The sequence below is a fragment of the Perognathus longimembris genome, chromosome 1 (assembly GCF_023159225.1).
Source record: "Perognathus longimembris pacificus isolate PPM17 chromosome 1, ASM2315922v1, whole genome shotgun sequence".
In the NCBI taxonomy this organism is placed as follows: Eukaryota; Metazoa; Chordata; class Mammalia; order Rodentia; family Heteromyidae; genus Perognathus; species Perognathus longimembris.
In genome coordinates, this window is record NC_063161.1 from 28,474,840 (window position 1) to 28,501,532 (window position 26,693).

Below are 26,693 nucleotides of genomic sequence, written 5' to 3' on the forward strand. Positions count from 1 at the left end.
CATAGTGGGTGCTAAATAAATATATCTGAAAGCTGGCTTTCTGATCCTTCATTCCATGTCTATGAACAGCTCTTATGGTGAGACTAAGCTATTCAAACCTGGTTTTTAATGAAGGCACATTGGAAAGCCCAAGGGAACAAGTGATAATGGAGAAAGCAAAACGGGAAATGCTTGTGTATTTAGCACTCAGCGTGTCAATTTTCTAAGTCCTCAGGAGCTTATATACATAACCTAATTATGAAATTCACTCCTGGTTGGGATCCAGCAGTTTATGCCTGTAATACTAGATTCTCAGGAGGCTGAGATCTGAGGATCACAGTTGGAAGCCAGCCTGGGTAGTAAAGTCCCTGTGAGACTCTTATCTCCAATTAACTATTAAAAAAACAAAACAAACAACAACAAAAAAAAAACAGGAGTAGAGCTGTGGATTAAAGTGTTAAAGTGCTAGCCTTGAGCAAAAGACCTCAGGGACAGCAGGCAAGCCCTGAGTTCAAGCCCTAAAACCAAGGAAAAAAAGAAATTCACTTCAATCAAACAACAGTCAATTTATATATCTCCTCAAGCATTGTAACTTCAATTTTTGCTTTACCCCTTTAACTAGATCTTTTATTAGTATTATCTGATGCAAATTTAGGAAGATTTTGTGTTGAATGCCTTAATACATATTTTAATGTATAAATATAGTATCTCATAATAAGAAACTAGTTGATTGACAGCAGAAAAATTCAAATGCATTTTCTGGGAATCAATTAATACTCATGATACATATCCATTTGAAGTAAGGCAATCCTTATGTACTCGCTTGTATAGATGATTATGGCATTTAAAAGTAAAAACAATATATTTCTCAATTTGTTCCTGGGCAGATATATAACGATTTGAGATTCAATGAAAATACATACTTGTTATCTCAATAATATATACTTTCCATTTGGTATTTTTGTATGTGAATGTCATCAGTAACATCTTACTAGTAAAGATGATGAAACTATACCAGTCACTGTGAAGCTTCTTTAAGTCACCTTGTTATCAAACAATATTTATTTTCACTGAAGTGTTCTACTTTCATTATAAAGAGTATTGATTATAAGTGAAAATAAGTATACTGTTTAATTTTGCATTTTAAACTACTCTATAGTGATGAAAATCAATTTATATTGGCATTCCCTTCAGATGAGATGTGTTTTCAGCTATCTATGGGTGGCCAAAAGATCAGAGTGGAGAACATGGAAAGGTGTCAGCAGCACAAGTATGGGTTCTAGGGTATGGAAGACTTCAGAACGGTGCAGCTACTTTGAAGTTTCAAGCCAGAGGCCACAGGCTTCAGACTGCTTTTGTTTGACATTATTGTATTATGGTCTTCAGTAGGCACATTCTCTCTTATGTACCACAAGCCTCAGTAATCCTGGCTGTCTTCCTTTTTGCTTGGTGTACCTTTGCCTGATATGTCTTTTGTAATCTTAGTACGTATTCAGTTTTGATAAATGATGCATGCCATGCTTGAAATGCATGTCTCCTGATTGTGGAAGCTAGGATGTTCTATAATTAATTTTTTTCCAAATCTTCAAAAAGTTGAGATACAGATGTAAATCCTAAAATAGCACTCTGGACCCACAAATCGTACTAAAATCAAGCACCACATGACAAAGGAGTTTGAAATGTTCAACTTGATCTCATGTGTATAGTCATAAAAATGTCTGTTGAAAGAATAAGAAAAAAGAGAAAATCTCATGGAAGAATCTAAACTTAGGTTGCACACAACATAAGAGTTTGTGAGCCATTTTCTCATTACTGATTATTTGCTGATAATAAAATTCAGTTTATTCCTTCATTTAGCACATTGTGTTCAAAATTTTTTTTTTTTTTGGCCAGTCCTGGGCCTTGAACTCAGGGCCTGAGCACTGTCCCTGGCTTCCTTTTGCTCAAGGCTAGCACTCTGCCACTTGAGCCACAGCACCGCTTCTGGCCGTTTTCTGTATATGTGGTGCTGGGGAATCGAACCTAGGGCCTCGTGTATCCGAGGCAGGCACTCTTGCCACTAGGCTATATCCCCAGCCCGTGTTCAAATTTTAATGAATAAAAATTAGGGGAAATTATTCCTAAATGTTGCTCCTAATATAACCAATGAGTGATTTGTATGTTTTACTCAAAGGAACAGGGGCTTCTGCTATTCCCATTATCTCACCTTAAAAGATTTAATAAGGAGAATTAGTTATCTTAAAAAATATTGTCATTAAAATCCAAATAAGTTTCCTTTGTTACCTGACAAATGTTCTTTGCTGTACAATTTAGGCATGAACTTCTTGAAGAAGCTAGGAGAAAAGGATTGCCTTTCGCTCAGTGGGATGGACCCACAGTAGTAGCTTGGCTAGAGGTAAGAAGATCAAACCAATTGGCTCTTGAGTCAATTTTCATTAATTAGATGAGATTTCAATGACAAGTTTCTGAAGCCAGAGCTTCCCAGTAGCCTGAAATTGCTCATTCGGAAGTATTTGCTTTATTTCTGGAATATCAAGCATTGTAATTTCACTCTCATATTTTTTGTGTGATTGAAATAGAGAGAAGCCTGTAGTGGAATGAAAGGAGAGTCCTTAAATTTCACTTTTTATTTACATCTAGAGCAAGAGATTAATAACGAAGCTACACATTTGCTGTTGCAAGGAAACATTTGTTCCCACATATTATATAGCTCATGATCAGGTTTCAGAGAAGAGTTACACCCACTTTGGACAATTTTGTTACATAGATACAAAGGCCACCAGTCACATAGCGTTTTCCTATTTCTTATAATTTAATTCCTGAATCTAATTCTTTACAATCTAGTCTAGACCAACTAGGTTTAGACACTTGAAGTAAAGCAGACTTATCACTATGTTTTCTTCTATGTCAAATCAGAATAGAGTTTCAATATAATTAGTGTTAATTAAATTAATTATCAGTTAAATAGTTCAAGTTAACAAAGCAAGAGTTACTTCAACATTTCCTTCACTACAGACTTTTCTGGAAAAAATAAGATTATATTTGAACAAAGTAAAGAGCAGAAGCTGCAGAGGTTGACAATGAGCAAACTTCATGTTTGACCTCAGCCAGTCAACAGCCTAGCAGCAGGCTTTCCTGCCCCTTCCTTTGCTTCTGCACAGGCTGCAGCAACTGCACATACCTGGCAAAGTCAGGAAAAAGACCTTATCTGTCGGTGTGGCATGGACATGCAATGTTTTAATTGGGTTGAAGTTCTAAAGTCATCTGCCTTCATTATCACGTCACATCCATTGCTAAGTGACTAGTGAAGATAATGTGGTCTACTTTGGTTCAGCAAATAGACTGACAACCTGGCATGATGACTTGCTCACAACTGTAATTCTAGTTACTCAAGAAATTGAAATCAGAAGGATTGCAGTTTGAGGCCAGCCTGGGGAAAAAAATCCCTAGCAAAAAACAATGCTCTCAGTTCAAACCCCAGTCCTGAAGAAAACAAAGCAAAACAAAAAAGTCCATCTAAACAGTTAAAGCTGGATGTTCTGATTGTGCATGCCTGACAGCCAAGCCGCGGTGGATCACATGAATAGATTATAGTCCACTTCATATTAGCCAAGAAGCTATCTAACAAATGACTTAGCAGAAAAGCACTGGATGCATGACCCAAGAGGTAGAGCACCTGGTAAGCAAGTGCAAAGTACTGAAATTAAAAACCTGTCCCTCCCCTGCCAAAATAAGACATATATAGGAGTACACACAAACATACTTTTTCGACCAACTGAAAAAAGGGTGCACCTTGCTTTCATTTTACTCTTTCATATCAGCCAGGGGAATTTCAGCACATTAAGCATCAAAGTTATTTATTCCAAATATGTCTTTTAAATTATTGTATTTTAAAAATCCATTACAAGACAGAAAGCTTAAGAAATCACACCTCAATAATGATAGGTACTGTTTGTTAGGATTTCACTCTGCAAAATGAGCTACAGTTTGACAAGGGAGTTAGCTGCTATTTTAGCAAGTGATGCAGAAATTCTTCAAATAGAAAAACAGATTTTCTGACATTAAGGTGCCAGAAAATGACAGGGAGTGATGATGGAGCTAATTAAACCTAACCTGAGCACACAGAAATTGTTCATAATGTGATTTCTAATGTGACTCAAATTATAAGATGTAATAAACAAGATGAATGAACTGGTGATTCAGTGAATGAGAGCTCCTAACTACCACCTCCTTTCACAATTCTTTGAGTGCATAGTCTGCAAAGAGCACTGTCGAAAGGATTCTCAGCTTCACACACCATTTACTCACATCAAAGACTCTTAAAATCAAATCATGGATGACACTGATAACAATAGATTGCAACCACTGGAGGTTTATTAACCAGCATAGAAATCATAATTCTTAGAAGCAAGGGATAGAAAATAATTAGCACCCAGAAAACATAAATTTAGATGTTTAGTTGGTTTGAACAGTCGATTTATGAGGTAAGAAAGTGGGCCCATCTTCTGTCTTCTGTACTGTACCTGTCAAGGTTAAGTTGTTTCTTTTGTCTTCCTGTTGGCAAATAATATAACCAATGCAATGTATGTAGATCTTTTATTTCAGTCACAGCCCAGACTACATTGTGTCAGAAATTTGTTTTTTTTAATTCACTGCATTTTCCCCTTGATAGTCTTTTAATATTTTGTAATTTGTAGAGCAAAAGAATATCTGTGTTAATTATGTAGTACTATGTAACAAGTTATGCTCAGAAATGGCATTTATTAACTCGTAGATTCCATGTTTTGGATATTAAGCTGGTAAGTGGAAAATTTGATTTGGCTGTAATATAGGCTTAGATCAAAACCACAGGGCCAGCAATGGTACAGCAGTCTCATTCTGTGACCAAATTTCTCTGCACATAGGATTCCGAAGTAGAATGATAAATTGAAGTTGCTTATTATACAACCATTAATTGAGTTTTTTAATGCAACCTACAGCTGTTTTTCTTATTCCTACACACAAGAGGAAAATTGGTGCAGTGAAAATATTATCTTTATATTTCTAGTTCCTACTGGTTGTTGAAGTGCAATCTCTGAAGCCAGAATTGCCTGATTTCAAATCTTGTTTCCATTAGTACCTAATTGTGCTTTAAATAAATTACTAAATGTCTCTGGGCATCTCACTCTTCTGGGGAAATACTAGTAGAATTTATTTAGTGAGTTTGTGAACAATAAATGAATTCATATAAGCAAGCTGCTTAGAAATTTCTTTCAATATAGAAGACACTCAAATGTTGATTAGTATTACTATTATTATGTTATTATTAATATTATTATTAATCTATGTCTGTATTGTTTTTCTGCTCAACAGCTCTGGCTGGGAATGCCTGCTTGGTATGTGGCAGCTTGCAGAGCCAATGTGAAAAGTGGTGCCATCATGTCAGCTTTATCCGACACTGAGATCCAAAGAGAAATTGGAATCAGCAATCCTCTGCATCGCTTAAAGCTCCGATTAGCAATCCAGGAGATGGTTTCTCTGACAAGTCCTTCAGCTCCTCCAACATCAAGGACTGTAAGTCCCCACTTCTGAGCAAATAGCAGCCCGTTTAACTCCACAGAGCAAACTGCCAGCACACATTTCAATGTCAGCATGAATTATTCTAAAGAGATTTGGCTTGCTTTTCATTAACCTTGCTGCTACTTTTAATAGATTTTCAATTGAGGAGCTGTGATTCATATATCATTTGGAGCCTTAAACCAAGATAGATCCTTAGCTAGCATTTAGACTGAATTTTCAGGCATCCACCCCACCCCCCCACCCCCAAAAAAGATTTCAAGCTAGTTGATTTTCAGAATTTCCCCTTCTTTTTTTATGTAATACGCTATCTTTACAGAAGATGAGCCATAAGCATTTGCCATAACCATGCATCTCAATGTACTGCTTAACTCTGTACATTTTTAGGTAATGTTCATAATTACAAAATTATAAAAGGTTTGCTTTTCTGCACATAACACTTAGAATACCTTCTTTCAAAATCAGTTTGTAGCTCATTTATAATCCCCCAGTACTTTTAGAATTTTGGCTCTAATCTAATGTCAGGAAAGAATATGTTATAGAAAGAGGAATACATGAAGTAGACTATATAATTCAATCTCCAAAAAATTCAAACACCAAAATAATATTTCATTCTTTCTCCATTTCTAATATATATAATATTTCATTCTTTCTGCTTTCTAAACTTAAATATATATCTTTAGTCTCATATCTTACATCACATAATAAATATGGGAGAACCCGGGTGCTGGTGGCTCACTCTGTAATCCAAGCTACTCAGGAGAGTGAGATCTGAGATTTGCAGTTCAAAGCCAGCCAGGACAGGAAAGTCTTTGAGATATTTATCTCCAGTTAACCACCAGAAAACCAGAAGTGGTATTCTGGCTCAAGTGGTAGTGTTCTGGCATTGAGCTAAAGAGCTCAGGAGCAGCTCCCAGGCCTAGAGTTCAAGCCCCAAGACAGAACAAATAAGTAAGTAAGTAAATAAGCAGAATGATAAAAACATTTTATTACCTTATTGCAAATTTCAGATGCAAAATTAACAAGTATAACTTTTTAGATATGGTCTAAAGGATCTCAAAGAATTTACTTCATTTCTACAACATTTGCATTTACTTCCTTATCATATGCCAGATTCTTATTTTGAAAATTCAAAACCAAATTTTAAAAGACATATCTTCCTTACATGAGTCTCATGTTAACAACTTTCAAAATACTAATTAAGAAATTCATATTTCCTTTTAATTCATATGTCCTTTTATGAGTCTTCCTCATAATTTCCATCTAACAAAGAGATATATCTGAATTTTGTGTCAACACTGCTTTCCTTAGTAGTGCAAAGAAAATACTGATTTTCTTTTTCAGTTGTAGAGCTTAAACTTAGGGCCTGGGTGCTGTTTCTGAGCTCTTTAACGTAAGACTAATGCTTTACAACTTAAGGCATTATGCCACTTCTTTCTTTCTGGTGGGTAATTGGAAAGTGTTATGGACTTTCCTGCCTCACTGGCTTTGAGCAGTGACCTGCAGATGTCAGCCTCGTGAGTAGCTAGGATTACAGGCATAACCCACTAGTACTGTGCTGAAAATATTGAAGATGTTGAATCTCGCAAAAATAAAATTAATGTCCAAAGTTGTGATTCAAAACACATGTGTATTTTATTATCTTTATTTAGCAACAAAAAACAAAGTAGCTCACTATAAACTTAGAGTTCCACATGCTCATTCTTTGACCATTTCATCCATTAAATATCATTACTTGATTTATCTTTTTTATGTAGTTTGGTTTTGTAATTGTATAACCGTTAACTTCAAGACAACTCAAAAAACTGTCTCAATAATGCCACATCTTTCTAGACCTTTAGAATTTATTTTCCAGACTTGTACAAAATAGTATCTTTTTGATACTGTCTCTTAATATCTGCCTTTCCCTGTTATTTTTAATAATTCAGCGTGGTGTTCACATAAGAGCAAAGTTTTCTTTTATTTTTGGTTGTCCTACTTATTCAAATTGTTCTCATAAAGATGCAAGTGTAACAGAAATTAAAAGGCTTGTACACAAATGTAAATAGTCTTTTCCTGCTATATAATAAACATTTCTACAGAAATGTGAGGAAGGCATAGTTCAGGTGTTAGTCACCATTTTGTGCAGGAGAAGAATACATATGTGTTCAACTGAAGTTTGGATTCTACTGGTCTTAAAGCATTAGTCAACACTGGAAAGGTGCTAAAAAGTCAGTCACCATTCTGAGGATGTGTTAGTAATTAAATTATTTAAGTTAGTCTTCAATGAGTTACTTAAATTCCTATGCTATGACTGAGGGACTTTTATCTGCCTTATGATTGGGGAGAATATAAGTGAGACATTAAATTCCCATTCCCAAGTGCTTTTTACCAGGATCTGTGCTTCTGACAAGCAGTGTTTTCTGCTAAATTGGCCACATCTGTGCTTGGTCTTTCCTGTAGGATTCGTTTGACCTACTTTGGTCCACCCCCATTCTTTCTAACCTCACAAACCTCATTTTGGTTTTTTTAGTGAAAGTGAGACATAATAATATGATCTATCCAAGAATCATTTTAATGAAAATTATTTCTCTTCTAATGGACAACCGAAATCAAAATGAGGAGAGATATGAATGTAAGCCCTTTGACTGTGAAAAGTAAATTCCAACTTGCTTTACTTTGTAATTCAACTGGAGAGTTAAAAAAATGCTTAGAAATGACTCCAGTGTTCTCACATTCAGCAACATGGTGTTTAGAATCGTAAGAGTTCTATATGAATTACTTATCTTGCATCTTTGACAGCAAGAGGATTATTCTCTCCTGATTAATTTTAATTCAATATTCCTTGGGTTCATTTTAATATTTAGTTTTTTGTCATAATGCTTTCTGGAGTGATTTAATCAAGTGAGAATGCAAATTAATATCCTTTAGGATTTTGCATCTCAGTTTTCATTTGGTAACACTTGCTTGCTTGAGGTAAGCAAAGCCCCCGAAGTACAAAATTTAAAAAGGCTTGCACCAGCCTAAAAATGGATAGTCTCCTTTGAAACCCTTTACTTTATCTTAGTCCCAGTCCTCTGTTAGAAACCTGCTACATCATGATTTTAAATTTTCAGTATTTTTTCTAGTAGGAACTTTATATTTTTAGTACTATCTAAGGGATGAAAACCAGAAATTAGAGAGTTTCTTAAAGTAGTCATTGAACTATTCTGGGAAAGTTTCACTAGGCAACCTACTCATGAAATTGAGGGGAAATTCTCAAAGTAATTATAAAGAACTGGTATTCCTAGAACTCTAGCGCTTTGGAAGGAATTTGGTCACTAGAACCAGAAACTGTAAAAATCATCTCTTAGAACACAAATGATGTTGGCCACCAAGAATGACTGTTCATTTGCATTCTCTGGCTTAGACGCAGCATAGACAAGGGCAGCAATATGACAAGGGGCTCCTAGAGTACTTCAGGCATATGCTGTTTGTCCTTTATTACTGTACTCTTTGCCTTTATATTTTTTTGATACCTGGTCCCAAGTCACCGGTATTTATGATAGCTGCTTCCAACTTTGTATTGACAATCCATTTCCTCTTTCCAAGGATACTGATGAATTAAAAGTATGTGTACAACACTTAGTTAATAAACAGCAAAGTACCTGTGCCATCATTTCCTGAAGAAAATATATTGGTTTATAATCTCTCTTTCCTTATATAAAAATTATATTATTGTATATTCACCTTTCTTCATTATACATTTCAAACATATCCAATTATATTATACACATGTAGCATATTATACTATAAAATATAACTAGATATATTTGAAATACTAAGTTTGCTCATGCCCATTTTCTGATTGAGAATCACAGAAGTATCCTTTTTCAATTTTTTAATGAATTTTTTTTATAGCACTGGGATTCAACCTCAAGGCTTTTCATGCTCTCAGCTTGCTTGTTTGGCCCATGCTTTACCACTTGAGTCATGCTTCCATTGCTGCTTTTTTTATAGATAATATTAGAGATGGAATTACATGTGCTTTTCTGCCAAGTTCTCCAGATGTAGCTTCCTTATTAGCTAGGTTTACAAATGTAAGCCAGACAACATGGGCTCACCAAATTATTTTAAAGCTACTCTATTTTGACAACATATCATGTCCCTGTCCTCTAAATCATTTGAGAGTAAAAGGGAAGGCTGAGCATCCCACTAGTGTCTGAGAGCCCTCTAGTACAGGCTCAACTGCATGTGTAAGGGCACTGTGTTGAGCCTGGTGCTGGTTGGCTTACAGAGGCGCTGCCTCTCTGTTTACTTTGCTTACCTCCCTGGATTCCACTGCTAACCCTGGGCTCCTCACTAGCCTTCAGGCAACGTCTGGGTGACCCATGAAGAAATGGAAAACCTTGCGGCTCCAGCAAAAACGGTTAGTCTTTACGGCTTTATTGAAACTAAATAAAATTTACTTGCTACAGTTGGAATGGAGATAAAACCTGGTTTGCTTGCTATAGACCAGAGAAATAGGGAATGATCATCTGGTTATTTGTAAAGCTGTTAACATATTTTTGTGATAGCTTTATTTTATTATATATTTTATACTTTATGAATTTTAAATGAAGCAGAACTTTATTTCTATATTCTGATAAATACAATGAGTTCATAATATGTAATCATAATGAATTTTTAATGAATATTTTTATAATTTTGCAACATTGGATTTTTACTGAGAATTACTTAATATTTAGCATATTTGCAGGTAGTACAAAGTTTTAAGCTGTTACATTTGTTAAAGGAAAGTTTAGATAATTTTTTAAAAATAATTTCATAGTTTCAGGAACCTTACCATCTCTCACACTGACCTTAACCAAAAAGAGAGTTTTTTTTAATTTGTATTGGGAAGCACAGTTGTAAATGATATCTTGGGGCCTAGAAATTGTAGGCTTTAGCAAATACAATAAACACATAGTCTTTTTTCATGTGAAGTAGTGAAGTTTGGCATTTCATCACATCTATTATCTCGAGAAACTTATTTTAAAAGTTATTTTTGTTTTATTCCTATTTGAAATAGTTTTCTAGAAGTTTCTGATGTATATAAATGCAAATTTCATACACTAATTTTAATTTTACTTTAGATTGTTATATTTGATTTTTTACATTGTTGAAATATCTTTGACAACCACAAATCTTTGCTAGAAACTGTTGCCAATTTTAATTTGTTAATTTCTACATGTCTAGGACAACCCTAGCAGAAGATCATACTAGCTCAATAGCTATGTCCATATGAACACATAAGATGATATTAGGCAAAATTAACTCCAAATTATGGAAACAACTGGTTTATCATTGTTGATATTTTCAACATACCATGTGAAATTATGTCCTTTTTCTTTTGTCTTTCTTTCCCAGGGTTCTATAACATTTCTATAATCAGAAATTTGTATTATTCCATATTAGATTTTTGAGAAATTACATCTACCTAATAATTAAAATAGGTTTAAGAGCCAGAACATCTCTTCACAAAATCTTGAAAATCCCATATTTTATATGTGTTTATATCCAAATTAGAATTAGTTAGAAACTATAACATTGACCAATAGTTACTCTTGTTCTAGGAAGTTAACTATTATGCATTGACTTGTGAATCTTTGTACTTGTCGGAACAGCCATTAAGGCTATGCTTCTGTTAGATCATTTTTACTAAATTTGTTTGCAATTAATTTATGTTTAACCTGCCTTATTAATTATTCCTGCTGCTAACACAGAAGGAATCTGAGGAAGGAAGCTGGGCCCAGGTAGGAAATTCATATACTTGAACATGATTATCGTTTTGTAGGCTATGAGAACACAATTTAGGAAACAATTATAATATTTAAAATAAATACTCCTCAACAATTACATTAATTTGTATACTTAATTTGATCATATATTTAATATTTCATCTTTTAAACCCCATAATTTGCAGTCATTTATTTCATAGCTAGCCTATGAAAAACAGTAATTTTTTCTACCTTAGTTAATAACCTTTAACTTTAATGTCTCTGAATTCACTCTGTAATATACTTAATCAAGAATCTCTCAAGTTTGATCTAAAAAGGAAAATTTCCAAAAGACTTATTTGGAGTTTCATATACACAGTGTCTGAAGACTGGTTTTATAGGGAAAGTGTCAGAGGTGTCAGTACAACTCTGAGGCCAGCCCCATTTCCAAGGATGGCCAAAAGAGACAAGCTCCATTACTGGGAATAATGCAGATGTCTGCAAGTGGCTATACATTTTTTTAGTATCTCTGCCTGTTGGATAGCTGAAAGAATATGAATATGCTATCCACAACATGATTCAAACATTTGAACATAAAAACTTTCTGAGAGTTATATACAACCTGTAGGTAAGCATGCCACAATTTCGGGTTGTAATACATTTTGTATTTGATGATTGTCATCACTTTTGAGAAAGGGCAGTGCTTACAGTTTCTCCAGATATATATGTTATAATTACAATTATGAATAAGGAACCTGAACAGTGAACCTTGTAAAGTTAATGCGTAGTTCTTTCTTAAAAGTATTCCTAGTGTTATGCTTGATTTGTTTTTCATATTTAGCTGTTTTGAATAATATTTAATGATAGAGGTTCATATTGTTATCTTATATATATTATCTCTGCTAGCTTTTGATAATGCCCTGCTTCTTTAGGAAGAGTTTAAATTTATCATTTTCTTAAAAGGCCTTTGAATTTTTTCCAACAATCTTTATGGAATGCTGGCTACATGCTACACTAGGAAACAATAATAGTAATTCAGAATTACATATTTCTAACATCATCAGTCTTTAATTATTTCCTGAGATTCCTGTTTCACATCAAGATTTGCTTTTACACTGTAGAAATGCAATAATAGCACTGAAAGAACATGGTAGTGGAGTAATGGGTAACAGATAAATTATATAAACCCAGCAATATAAAGAATGACTCAATAATCAACACTCATAGGGTATAATTAGAAAATTCTAAAATTTTACTGATAAAATATATGCCTAGACAATGTGTAATTTCTTTTAGCACACAAAATGAATTTTTACTTATTTCCATAGGTAAATCCCTTGACAGCTATATGAAGAATTCTGTTTTGTAACAAATAATATACTGTCATGATACATATTGTTTCTCCATGTCTCTCTGTACATATCAGTTATATCGATGAGTCAGATCTTTTATTTACCATTTAATTTTATTGGCTAAGAAACTTGACTGCTATAAAACAATTCTAGTGTCCGGTTTTTCTGCAGACTCTGGCTTATGGAGATATGAACCATGAATGGATTGGAAATGAATGGCTTCCTAGCTTGGGATTACCTCAGTACAGAAGTTACTTCATGGAATGTTTGGTTGATGCAAGAATGTTAGACCACCTAACAAAAAAAGATCTTCGTGTCCACTTAAAAATGGTTGATAGTTTCCATCGGTAAGTTTTCACTTAATAAAAACTGTCAAATGTTAAATAATACAGATTTATTAGTACAAAAAATAAATGTTTCAGATAAAGAAAATGTATGCTATTCAAAACATCTAGGTATCTTTATCTCTGTGTCTATATACCTGTACTTGGAAAACTATTTTTAAGCAACAAATTACAGGGACTCTCTAATATACATCTGTATTTATATTCTATGACTAAGTTTTATGCAAATGTACATGCTCAAAGTTATTTTCATAGAACATACATTTGTTTTCTCTTGGCTGTATTTTTATAAGATTCTGTGTTTGTAACTTTTGTGGTTTGTATGTTAATAAAAATTATTTATAAAGAATAAACAAAATTTGTAGTTTTGATACTACAACTTTGATACTACAACCATAAAAGATATTGATTTAGACTCACATTAGAAGGAAATCTGACAGATAATTCTATGGAGGACACATATGAGGCTTTACTTTTATGTAAATCCTGCAGTACTTTTACTTACTTGGATATTAATTTTCAAAAAAGAAATACTTGAATGTGCTGTTAGAGAGCTACAATGCAAAGTAAGTGAATAAAGTGAATAAGTGAATAAAGCACAATCTCCTTATTCAAGTTATTACTGCCTACCCAGTAAAAAGAAAGACAATACTCTGCCGTAAATGTTAAATAGCCACCTTGTATTCTGATTGACAAAGCTAGAATGCAACCATTGGCAAGTCTGGTATCCTCCAGGTCTCTCCCCTTGGCTAACTGATGTCCTTACACACCTTTGGCTTTGGGACCACACATTGCCCTTCTCTAATAATGGTTATCCAAATTCCTACCTTTATATAGTGGCCAACATGATTGTATTAACACCACTGGAAAAGTTTCATTTAAATTCATTGCCTGTTCAACCTCATCTACCAATACAGTCATATTCCGAGGCACAGGGAATCCAAGCTACAATTGTACATTTTGAAAAGTTAATTCAGCTCACCAGACTTACACAGATTTCCTTCTTTCATCCTATGATTCTGGGAGCATTGTATTCAACATTGTTCTTAATAAAAGGCTGGTTTACAAACATATTCAACATTGACTATGTAATCTGACCATTGGATATGTCTTAATTTATGTACATTGCTAAACACTTAAGAAATCAGTGCTAATCATTCAAGTCTACCATTAAATCCAGAGATTTTATTTCCTCCCATCCCACTCTACCATGGCTGGCCTACTTAATATCAGAAAATCTTCTCATTTCCTTCCCTACACACCTCTGATCTCTGGATTTTCTTTTTTGCCTTAACATCATGACCGCTTAAGTGGTTTCTTTATCTCCTAGGACTGCCTACCTCCCCTGTACAACACTTTTCTATGAGATACTTTAAAAGACAAGCCAAAAGAAAACATTTTTGGTTCAGTCCTTTTCTTCTGAATACTGTCCAATAATTTTCCTGAATGTATTTTGAACATGAAATACAACACTTCCCTGAATAGGCCTTTATTATCTCTACTCTCTTTTTCTTCTCTACCTTCCTTTCTAGCCTGGATTTTCAGCACTTGGTAGTACAACATCACCACACATTTACGGTTCCATCCATAATAATTGTGTCTGTTTATCCCTTTTCCCCAGTACCCAAACTTTAACTGATTGGCCAGGTTTCTCTTCTTTCATAGAGTAGAAACAGCTAAATGGAGATCAGATACATCAGTGACTATCTCTACTCATGATTATTTTCAAAACTATGTTTCTTATTTTTCTAATGGTTTTACTGTTTTTACAAACATTATATTTTTAGAACAGTTATATGTTGGCTTTCTTTGCCTAGTGAAGGATTTGTTTAGAGACAGTGTTTTAATCTGATTCCCTAATTGGAGCTTATAGTGAATGAGGCTTGATCAAAGGAAATTCTGAGTAAATTTAATGTCCTTTCTCCTAAAAAAAATAACAGAACAAGTTTGCAGTATGGAATTATGTGCTTAAAAAGGTTGAATTATGACAGAAAAGAACTAGAGAGAAGACGAGAAGCAAGCCAACATGAAATTAAAGGTAATAAAAGTTTATTTCATGTGGAACTCTGAAGTTTTTATTGTTACTTTTCATATTTAAGATGCTATGTATGCTAAGTATGTATGAGGTCATCAAAATGTATTTAATTAAAAATATAATTTTTGCCTGATTACAGCATGGAAAAGAATATTGTCAAATAAGAGAGTGATTATTTATCCCTCGTGGGATATAGAGTTATTTTTTGAATGGAGATTCATTCCTCTAAACCTGTAAATTATACTTTCTTCTGGTATTTAAGTGGACTCCTTATAAGTATTTTGTCCAACTTTGGGAACAATATTGTCATTATGATGCAGAGGATCACAAACTGTTATTGCTGTTGTTGTTTTATAGCAGTTCATTTTTGGTTTCTTCCATGTAAGTTATCAGAATTTTATTGGGATTTTATGCAGAAATTATGTAAGAAGTTTCTCCCTCTATACTAGAATCCCTTGTAAAATTCAGCTCACAGTGGTTCATGGAGCATTACTAATTACTGTAAATACAGCATGTGCAAAAGAAGTGCATGATTCAAATCATAAGAAAACACCTCAAGTTACAGATTTATCATAAAAGTATTGTGTTGTTAACTTTTCATGAATTTTCCAAAATCCCCAATAGAGGCTAACTTCATGAAGAAAAGTGGTTTGTGTTTTCAGCCTTTAGTTTTGGAAGCTGAAAATCCAAATTGCATTGTGTAAGGGTTCTCTCTTAGCCACCTCATGGTGATGAATGACAAAAATGCAAACATGGGTAGCCAACAATCACATGGCCACATGGAAAGCCAGAGGTCCAAAGGGAATCTGACATGGCCTTTATTACAACCCTCCTGTGCCAGAGAACTTTAATCATTGTGCTTTCAGTTGACCTAAAGAACTTTCAGTAGGCCCTAACATTATATGTGTCACACTACCTCCCAATGCCACAACACTGAGATCTAAGCTCTCAATAGTCTCAACTTCAGGGATGCACTGAATCCAGATCAAGACATCTCCAATGTGTGTTAACAATAGCGTTAATATACAGGGGAAGGAACTGTTCAAAAAGAATGACTGTGCTGGCCTCTATCCTCATTACAATGCAATAGATCTTTATGATAATTGTGAAAAATAACTTGTTGAAGGATGCTACAAACAACTATAGGCCTTTAATTTTGGTAAGCAGTATTAATTCACCTGTGTTGTTTAAAGAAAATAGATGGCTTATTCAGAGTTATATAAAAGTTTTTTAGGAAAGATTTTAATATTGAATTCTTTGTCAGCTTTATTTCCATTTCCTATTACCCAAGAATTGCTATGGAGAAGCATTTTATCAAATTCATTTTCTTCTCTATTATCAGATTGAGGATAAGTGTGTGTTCCGTTTTAACCTGCTTAGTGCTTATTTAGGCAAGAAGACCGTATTTTACATGTCACTGTTTTATTCCTGAATATTAAGGTTTATCACTGCTTCATTCTTTTAAGTTGCCTGCCTCTCCTAGACTTCCCTGGGCTTCATTAGTGCTAAATAATTTTAGATATCACTCTTAGCTCTGGCAGATCTTAGGCAGTACATTACTTCTATTAGACTGTACTTGAATGCATGTGAAAGTGATTGGTTAAAAATATTTTTCTGTATGTGTCTTATCATCAAGCAAATAGATATGTTATGGATCCCTGTAACACTTTATTTGGCACATTACTGACAAGAAAGTGTTTTTCCATGATCAAAATTGAATTGCTTGATTTTTGTTCATTATGGGCACACAGAAAATTACAGTGTGTCTTCAAAAAGTGCATTCCTTTTCAGTTAAATTGAAATTTTTGAAACTATTGGAGCAAAGGTAGGCCCTAGAAGAAAGTGTGGGTGTGCCTCTGACCTAACAAAGGCTGATTTGGCTCACAAACAGATTTTATCCCTTTGTAGTTGTCTTTCTGAAATACTTTTTCCAATTACATTTTATTATGCTTGGACTTACCATATGAAATATTTTACATATGGACAGATTTAAACGAGAATTGCCCACTTGGCCAAGCACCAAGTGCTGTATTAGCATTTGGCAATTGTGAATCCCAGTATAGACCAAAGGGAGGGCGGAGTGGGGAACCTTTGATTCACTGTGATTATGTACAAACAACTTTGTTTTATAAATAGTTGTGTGTGAGATCATAGATAGTTCCTCTTTCCGGTAATTGATCCAGTGACATTTACGGGAACAACTTCCAACTGTGTCTAGGGGGTGTCTGTTATTATCTGAAGTATTAATTAACCTTAACCTTAATAAAATGGTTTCTGAAGTGAGATAAGTGTCAAGAATGTACTAGCATCCAATTTGTTGCTAGGAAACAGTCAACACTGATCTCTGGACATTTATTGTTTAGGTCAAGAGGATTCCTACAAAGCATTAAAATCCAGGAATAAATCTTGTTTGGAAACATATTTATATGAAAGTATCTGATTTTGAAAATGAAACAGAAATATACTGCTACTCAGCAGTTGAGAACTTTAGAATAGAACTTTATTTTTCCTCATCAATTAATGCGTTGTTTATTTTTCCTCATCAATCAATGCTACACTATTTCATTTTTTCTTTTTAGCTATGAATATTCATAACTCAAAGTACAACTATTGGATTTCCAATTGATATGATTTTACAGAAATATGATGATAATCTAAGATGTTTCTCTTTACCAACAAAAACTTAGATCTAGAAAAGAGCAAACACTATTCAGAAATAACTCTAGTGCAAGAAACACTGGATTTTTGTGTGTGTGCTTTTGATTAAACCTTTGAAACCATGGTGAAAAAAAAATATTGCTTTTAGTAAACTCAAGTGAACATTTACTCATAAATACCTGCCCAACTTTAAAAGTACTTAGAGAGAACCCACTGTTTCTAGTAACAGCTAATTACATAACAAACTCCACATGCCTTTTTGTGAGACCTACAACCACAATGGAACAAGCTACTACACCTTGGAGATAAAAAGTCCTTTGCTTTGCTGGAGATATAGTGAAAGGAAGATCAAAACAAAACTCTAAGGCAAAGCAGGTAGTTGAGGGCTCACACCCGTAGTACTAGCTACTAAGGAGGCTGAGATCTGAGGATGGTGGATCAAAGCCAGCCTGGCCAGGAAAGCCCATGAGACTTTTATCTCCAATTAACCACTAGAAAATTGGAAGCAGTACTCTGGCTCAAAGTGCTAGAGTGCCAGCCTTGAGCTGAAGAGGCCCAGAGTTCAAGCCCACTACCAATTTTAAAAAATCCTCTAAAGGCAGACATTATATTCCATTATATTCCCCACTTTCTGCAGACATTCATTCTGCTTCAGGTGGGGTCTGCAATCACAGGACTGGACTGGGGCATAAGCATTCCTTCAAAGACCTTCCTTTGAAATCAGATTGTTCAAGCTACAGTGGGAAATAAATAGAGAGACATGAGGCAGATATTCCTGCAGCTTTCAGATTTACATACAACCACTTTCCCAGAACATGTAGTGATGGGTAGAGACGCCCCCCACCTTACTCCTCCCCCACCCCCAAAGGCCCAGATTTGAAGAACTTCCACTTGTGAGTATAATGGAGTAAATTCAATAAAAGTAATCTTTGACCAAAAACAGATAGATAGACTACACAAATCAACAAATCAATAAAGAGAAATAAATAGTCATTTGAACGTTAATTTAGGACATCTAAGATAGCTAAGATTTAAAAGGCTAGCATCTGAGGGGAAAATGTGATACATTTGAGTTAAATATCAAACCTGTTTTTCTCTACTGCTTATCCATGTCTTATAGAACAATTATGGGTAGGGAGTCAGAATTCAGAAGTGTCAGAGCTGTGAGGATATGAAAAAAAAAATCTGGAGAATAGGGAAATAAGTAAAGAAGCTCAGGAATTTTGGGGGTGTGGAAGTTCTGAAGTTTAAATCCATGGACTGGCAAATAGTAGGCACACACATGCAAAAAAAGCCTCTCCTCGCTAAATTTTATATAACTTTCTTTTCTGACAATTGTAGACTCTTAGAATTGTGTAATTAGAAGAAGATTAAAAGTGATTTGGGGGGCTGGGGATATGGCCTAGTGGCAAGAGTGCCTGCCTCATATACATGAGGCCCTGGGTTCGATTCCCCAGCACCACATATACAGAAAATGGCCAGAAGTGGCGCTGTGGCTCAAGTGGCAGAGTGCTGGCCTTGAGCAAAAAGAAGCCAGGGACAGTGCTCAGGCCCTGAGTCCAAGCCCCAGGACTTGCCAAAAAAAAAAAGAAAAAAAAAGTGATTTGGGAGGTACAATATAAGAACTCATATATCATAAAATGAACAACATGAGAAAGACCAAAACCAGAAAAATCATTACATACATATACATATATATGTATATATCTGCAATTGACTTTGATTCTGTTTTTTTCTTCCAGAAGCAGTCCTTGAAAAAAATTATAACTTGTATGTAAGGAAAATAATGACAAAAGAGAGAATTTCAATATATAAAATATATAGTTAGAATATGATATGAATTCACTCAAATAGAAATTCCAAGAATAGGGCTGGAGATATAGCCTAGTGCCAAGAGTGCTTGCCTCATATACATGAAGCCCTGGGTTCGATTCCCCAGCACCACATATACGAAAACAGCCAGAAGTGGTGCTGTGGCTCAAGTGGCAGAGTGCTAGCCTTGAGCAAAATGAAGCCAGGGACAAGGCTCAGGCCCTAAGTCCCATGTGTCAGGAATGGCAAAAAAAAAAAAAAAAAAAAAAAGGAAATTCCAAGAACTAGAACTGTAGTTTCTTTCTTTTTTTTTTTCTTTTTTTTTTTTTTGCCAGTCCTGGGCCTTGAACTCAGGGCCTGAGCACTGTCCCTGGCTTCCTTTTGCTCAAGGCTAGCACTCTGCCACTTGAGCTACAGCGCCACTTCTGGACGTTTTCTATATATGCGGTGCTGGGGAATCGAACCCAGGGCTTCATGTATACGAGGCAAGCTCTCTTGCCACTACGCCATATTCCCAGCCCCTAGAACTGTAAAATTTTAAATTAAAAAAAAAGGACTGTACATGCTGAGTGCACAGAACAATCTTAGAAGCTTTCATGTAGAGCTTTCATGAGGCTCTGAGGTTAAAACTCTGCCCAAAACAACTTATCAATAGAAGTCTAGCTGACAAAATTAATATCACTTGAAAAATATATTTTCTTAATTTGAAAAGAAACAAAAAGATGAATGTTATAAAACAGACCATTATAAAGAGTCAAGACTCCAGTAATTAGAATCTTTGAAAAATAAGCAAGAAAGAGGAGGAAAGCCATATCTTAACAGATACTGAGGAAACTTAAAAACATATGAATGAAAGAATTGGATACAAATTAAAGATACTCTGTAAATCTTAAGCAAGATTAATAAGAAAGTGAAAGAAGAGATCTCAAATACAAAAGGAATATCCAAACATCCAATGAAGGCAGAAAAACGTTAATGACAGAGAGACAATAAATAAACAGACTGAGGAAAGATGAACTGAGAGAATGTATTGGTAAAATTGAAAACAATAGCACCCACAGCACATAAAATTTACATAGAATTAAAACATATAGCAAGTATATTGGAAATGGCAGGGATAGGATAAATGAAATTCAGTTGTTTGCATTATCCAGGAAACGATATTTTTAATAATAATTATTATTCATTGTCATAGTGATGTGAAGAGGAGTTACAGTTTCATACGTTAGGCCATGGGTACATTTTTTGTACTATTTGTTACCTCCTCCCTCATTCCCCCATCCCCCTTCCCCTTTCCTTCTCCCCCCTCCCATGAGTTGTTCAGTTGGTTTACACCAAATGATTTTGCAAGTATTGTTTTTGGAGTCGTTTGTCTTTTTATTCTTTGTCTCTAGATTTTGATATCACCTTTCACTTCCCTAGTTCTAATACCAGTATGTACAGTATCCAGGGTACTCAGATCAAATACAGTCATAGCGCAGGGACAACAACAGGAAGGGGTTCCAAGAGGATCATCAACAAAAGAAGCTACAGTTTCACATGGCATGTTAAAAGTGATTATTACAACAGTGATACAACAGTAGTTTCCATAACTTGGAGTTCATTTCACTTAGCATCATCTTATGTGTTCATAAGGGCATAGATATTGGGCTCTTGTGATCCTCTGCTGTGACTAGCCTGAACCTGTGCTAATTATTCCCTATGAGGGAAACCAGAGAGTCCATATTTCTTTGGGTCTGGCTCACCTCACTTAGTATAATTTTTTCCAAGTCCTTCCATTTCCTTATGAATGGGGCAATGTCATTCTTTCTGATGGAAGCATAAAATTCCATTGTGTATATGTACCACATTTTCCTGATCCATTCGTCTACTAAGGGGCATCTGGGTTGGCTCCAGATTCTAGCTATGACAAATTGTGCTGTGATGAACATTGTTGTGCTCGTGGCTTTAATGTGTTCTTGTTTGTGGTCTTCTGGGTAGATGCCCAAAAGTGGGGTTGCTGGGTCGTAGGGGAGCTCTATATTTAGCCTTCTGAGGAATCTCCATACTGCTTTTCAGAGTGGCTGAACCAGTTTACATTCCCACCACCAATGAAGTAGGGTTCCCTTTTGGCCACATCCCCTCCAACACTTGTTATTGTTAGTTTTCTTAATAATGGACATTCTTACTGGGATGAGGTGGAATCTCAATTGAAGTGGGGTTTGCTACAATGAAATGGGGCTCCCCCCCCCAAGGGAGGGGTTTCCTTTTTCCCCCAAGAGTGCACCACACAGTCTCCAGCTAGAAGATGATAAAAAGTTAGATTTATTGGGGAAGTAAAAAGCGAACAAATAGCAAACTGATGGGCCTTAGTCGCAGTCCAGACTCAGGAGGCGAAACTGCCCAGCCATGTGTGCAGGGTTGCAGCCCACACTCAGGAGCCAGAACCGCCTGCACGTGTGCATCCCATACTCAGGAGCTGGAACCGCATGCACATGTGGCCTTCCAGCCTGGTTATAAGGCAAACATCATAGTCAAACTTGCCACACGCAGGTGGCCAATGAGGATACAACATTTACAGAGCCTGCTAGGCCACACACAGCTGGCCAATAGTTACAGTCTGTCTCATAGTATCTGTTTGAGCCAACTATCATTCTGGTTAGAAATGGTGCATGGATTTGATGTCAGGTGTATATGCCCACTCATGGGAGGGCACAGGTTCCCTCAAAACTTCCAGGCCACAGGTGGTCAATTTACATAATTTATCGTAATAAAGTAGAGCTTCCCTGGATAGGATGGGGGAGATCTTAGTGAAGATGGAGTTGGCTTCTGCTGTAATCTGAGCTGGAGTCAATCTGACACCCCTCCACAGTCAATGATGGCACTGGCCAGATCTGACCTCCCTATTACATCAATGTTGTTTTGATTTACATTTCTTTTATGGCCAGTGCTGTAGAGCACTTTTTCAAATGTCTCTTGGCCATTCTCATTTAGTGAACGATATTTTAAAAACATATTTATAATATACTTTGGCACGTGAAGATATCATATTATCAGCTTTAAGTGTGACTAATAAAAGAATAATATTAATTATAAAAATCACAACTTAATAGAGAAGTGGAATAAGCTTTTCAAAAATACAATATAAAATCAAGAAATAAGAAAAAATGAGAGACATTAGAAAAATGTTAGACTTACCCTCAATTATCTTAGCAATAATATTAAATGAGTGTGTATTAGTTCAACTAAAAGACAGGTGAGAAAAGATAAAAAATCATTGCTATGCTGGGTACAATGGACAAACCTTAATGCAAGAATATAAAAAACTTAACAGTAAAGGAGATGTTAATGCATATACTTACCAACATTGCTATGATTGCTTTCTAGAGTTGAAGTATACACCTTAAAGCAGAAAATATGTTACAAATAAATGAAGCATTTTATACTTAGAGGGAAGATAGAGCAGTTTCTATGCATCTAATATTTAAAGAATAAAATTAGATAGATCTGAAAATAGTATTTTCCCAATCAAATGGGACTTATTAATTATCACCAAGAGTAAGATACGCCTGTCACAGTTCTTTGGGCTGCTATAACAGAAAGTAACAAAAACTGTGAGGTATACCCAAAAGAAATATCCTTAAATACAGTGATACCAGAGAGAAGTATATGATCAAATTGTGTTTGCAGGTTGGTTTCTTCTGACAGCTGTGAGGAAGAATTTGTCCTCACCTCCTCCCTGTGCTTGCCCCTTCTTTGGCTGAGATAAGAATCTACTGTGTCTCTAACTTATTTTACTGTTCTGAGACATATGTGTGTTTATATAAATACATATATATGTGTGTATGTATATATATACATATTATTTATACATATAAACATACACATAATTACAGGTTAGATATGATCTATTCATCTATATGTGATAGTTAAGTAGTAGTTGGTTCATAGTTCTGATTCAGGGTAGTATTAAAATTCTATTGGCTCTGTGGTGTGTGTGTGTGTGTGTGTGTGTGTGTGTTTAAGGCACAAATAAAAAAGGAGTCCATCTGGTGGTACAAATACTGAACTGCAGACAGATACCTGCAGCTCTAGCATGAAAACTGAGGAAGATGTGGTCCTTTTCAGTGATAATAAGCATTCTGAAATAGCAGCTTCTTACTAGACTTAATTTATAAATGGCTTGTTATCTGAATCATGCATACATCCAATAGAAAAGAGCCAAGTGCACGAGAGAGCACATGCATCAATGTAAATGAGATGTGAAAGGTACTTGTGGCTCATTTCAGCCAGTGGTATTGTTCCTGTTGCAATGTCCATCCTGAAATGATGCATTTCTTTTCCCAGATGTTCTGGTGTGGAGCAATGATCGAGTTATTCGCTGGATCCAAGCAATTGGACTTAGAGAATATGCAAATAATATTCTTGAGAGTGGAGTACATGGCTCACTCATAGCACTGGATGAAAACTTTGATTACAGCAGCTTAGCTTTGTTATTACAGATTCCAACACAGAACACCCAGGTAAGGACTTTTGTGCTACGAATTAACTAGGTCTGAGCTGATATAATAACAAATGAAAACAACATGTCAAAATATAAGTGACTGTGTATTCATTCTTTTTAAATACAATTTATTTTTTACTCGTACATAAAACCAAAAGTAATATACTAGCAATATATTACCACAATGTATTAATAACTTTCATCATGTCAACATTGGGTGTAAGTACATGTGTTACCACATTCATTATTTTTATAACTTTTTCTTCTGGATTTTTAATAATGCATAATACATTATCAATAGACTCCTTCCTGTGAAGTAGCACACGAGAATTATTTGCTTCTAGTTAATATGTGACCTCCTAGATCACCTACCCCTCCTCACCCAGGCCCAGCTCCATTAACTACCATTCTGTTATTCCGTATTGTGAAATAGCTGTTTCATATTCCATATCTCAGTGATATCCTATGGCATTTGTCTTTCTGTGCCTGGCTTATTCTACTTCATGTATGTGGGATTTTCAATGAAAGTTAGCACCATCTTTAAAATGTGTCAGTGGGGTTTTAATTCCAAGTGACTGGATTTCTAGCCAAAGCAAAAACCATAAAATTAAATGTGAATTAACAATGTTCATCGCAGCACAATTTGTCATAGATAGAATATAGAACCCACCCAAATGCCCCTCAGTATGGAATGGATCAGGAAAATGTAGTACATATACACAATGGAATTTTATGCCTCTATCAGAAATAATGACATTGCCCCATTCATAAGGAAATGAAAGGTCTGGGAAAAAATTATACTAAGTGAAGTGAGCCAGACCCAAAGAAACATGGACTCTATGGTCTCCCCCATAGGGAATAATTAGCATAGACTTAGGCTAGTCACAGCAGAGGATCACAAGAGCCCAATATCTATACCCTTATGAACACATACGATGATGCTAAGTGAAATGAACTCCATGTTATGGAAACGACTGTTATATCACTGTTGTAATTACTTTCAACATGCGATGTGAAACCGTAGCTTCTATTATTTATGATCCTCTTATATCCCCTTCCTGTGGTTGTACCTGCACTATCTCTGTAACTTATGAGTACATTGGAAACCTTGTATACTGGTATTAAAACTGGGGAAGTGAAAGGGAATACCAAAATCAAGAGACACAGGGTAAAAAGACAAATGACTACAAAAGCAATACTTGCAAAACTTTTTGGTGTAAATCAGCTGAACAACTCATGGGGGGGAAAGGAAAAGGGGAGGGAGAGGAGGGAATTAGGGAGGAGGTAACAAACAGTACAAGAAATGTATCCAATGCCTAACGTATGAAACTGTAACCTCTCTGTACACCAGTTTGACAATAAAAATTAAAAAAAATTGTGAATTAGATAGAGGTCATGAAGCCTAACTTTCTCCCACCTGAATGCCAAGTTCCCCCAAACAATATCTAACAGATGGCCTTCTGCCTGTGCCTCTCCAAAATGTACTCCTTTCTACTTTAAATATCTGAATTATACAGTCAATTAACTTTGAGTATGCCAGTGATTCCCAAACCTGGATAATTATTTGGTCAGCAGTTTCACATAAATTAAAAATAAAACCCTTTAATGTATATCATATTCTAAAAAGTCAGATATTAACAGCGCATAAGAAACCTTAATATCTAGAAATTTATCCAAATGAAAATCATTAGTGAGGAGGCTTGAAAATTACGTATAGGGATTTGATGCTTAATATTGCCATCCAAACCCATTTTTAATTCTATTATGCACTGTTTTAAAGGTTCTACTTGAAATACTTGATTGTAATAAAATATGAATGTGGAGTCAGTGACTCCTGACCTAGGACATTTGTGTGAGGCTCTCTCTGTACTGTCAAATACAAGAATATTGTCCTGGCTAGTATTTATAGATAAACATTTACAAGGACTTGTAAAGGAGAACTTAAAATACTTATGACCATGGAACTAATGCATATTTGTAAAGCATTCACAGATAAATATCATCTGCGTGTTTTTTAACATGAAGTGTGTATACATTGATGACAACTATAACTTTATATCAACAGGCAAGACAGATTCTTGAAAGGGAGTACAATAACCTTTTGGCTCTGGGAACAGAACGGCGACTGGATGAAGTAAGTCCTTAGCTAGCATATAGTTAGAAAGCAACAGTGCTTGGAATAGTGATGTTACTTACTTTGTTTTTAAAGAGTTTATATCTTTGTCCATATTATCATTTCAGTAGTTATAAATACCTCATGAAAAATAATTTGAATTAAGCTTTTTTCATAAACAGTGATTGTAAAATGTTGAACATCACATAAACTGTATAAGCAATTCACCAATTCACCTTTGAGTAAGAATGAGCTTATTTCTTCAATATGCTTATATGTTCCCAAGAAATTTTATGGTATTAATATTTTGTTTTGGGTGACACTTTTCATCCTTAACAAATTCTGATTTTGAGTTATCCTAAGAGCAAAACCTTTTTGTTTCTAGGATATACAACCTATGTAAGAATCCATATATGTGCTATATACATTGTTCAATTTTCTGGAAAGCAAGAGCATGTAAGATACCTCCTGAGTTGAATCAGTACAAGGGAGAACAGCCAACTTCATTGGCAGACATTTTCATAGTCCTGGGTGTCTTTTAATATGATTTTACTGGAAGAAGTGGACATGGAGACATAGGATAATGTGAAAAATACAGAGAATCCCAAGTTTGTGGTGCAGGTTGTTTCTTAACTATACAGACA

At 35.1% G+C, this 26,693-nt stretch overlaps 1 protein-coding gene across 28 annotated transcripts in view; it reads left to right on the top strand.

Moving 5' to 3' along the window:
* The window catches only part of Ppfia2 (PTPRF interacting protein alpha 2), a 328,094-nt gene that overhangs the window by 296,099 nt on the left and 5,302 nt on the right, over positions 1-26,693 (top strand). For 13 of the 28 annotated variants that reach the window (XM_048358923.1, XM_048358750.1, XM_048358783.1 and 10 more), the window contains 8 exons: positions 2,293-2,374; positions 5,332-5,532; positions 9,860-9,922; positions 11,259-11,288; positions 12,758-12,951; positions 14,889-14,986; positions 23,780-23,955; positions 26,002-26,070. In XM_048358923.1, coding sequence (XP_048214880.1) covers positions 2,293-2,374; positions 5,332-5,532; positions 9,860-9,922; positions 11,259-11,288; positions 12,758-12,951; positions 14,889-14,986; positions 23,780-23,955; positions 26,002-26,070 — 913 coding nt within the window. The remainder of the gene's footprint in view (positions 1-2,292; positions 2,375-5,331; positions 5,533-9,859; positions 9,923-11,258; positions 11,289-12,757; positions 12,952-14,888; positions 14,987-23,779; positions 23,956-26,001; positions 26,071-26,693) is intronic. The other 15 variants (XM_048358758.1, XM_048358766.1, XM_048358739.1 and 12 more) reach the window with 4 other exon arrangements.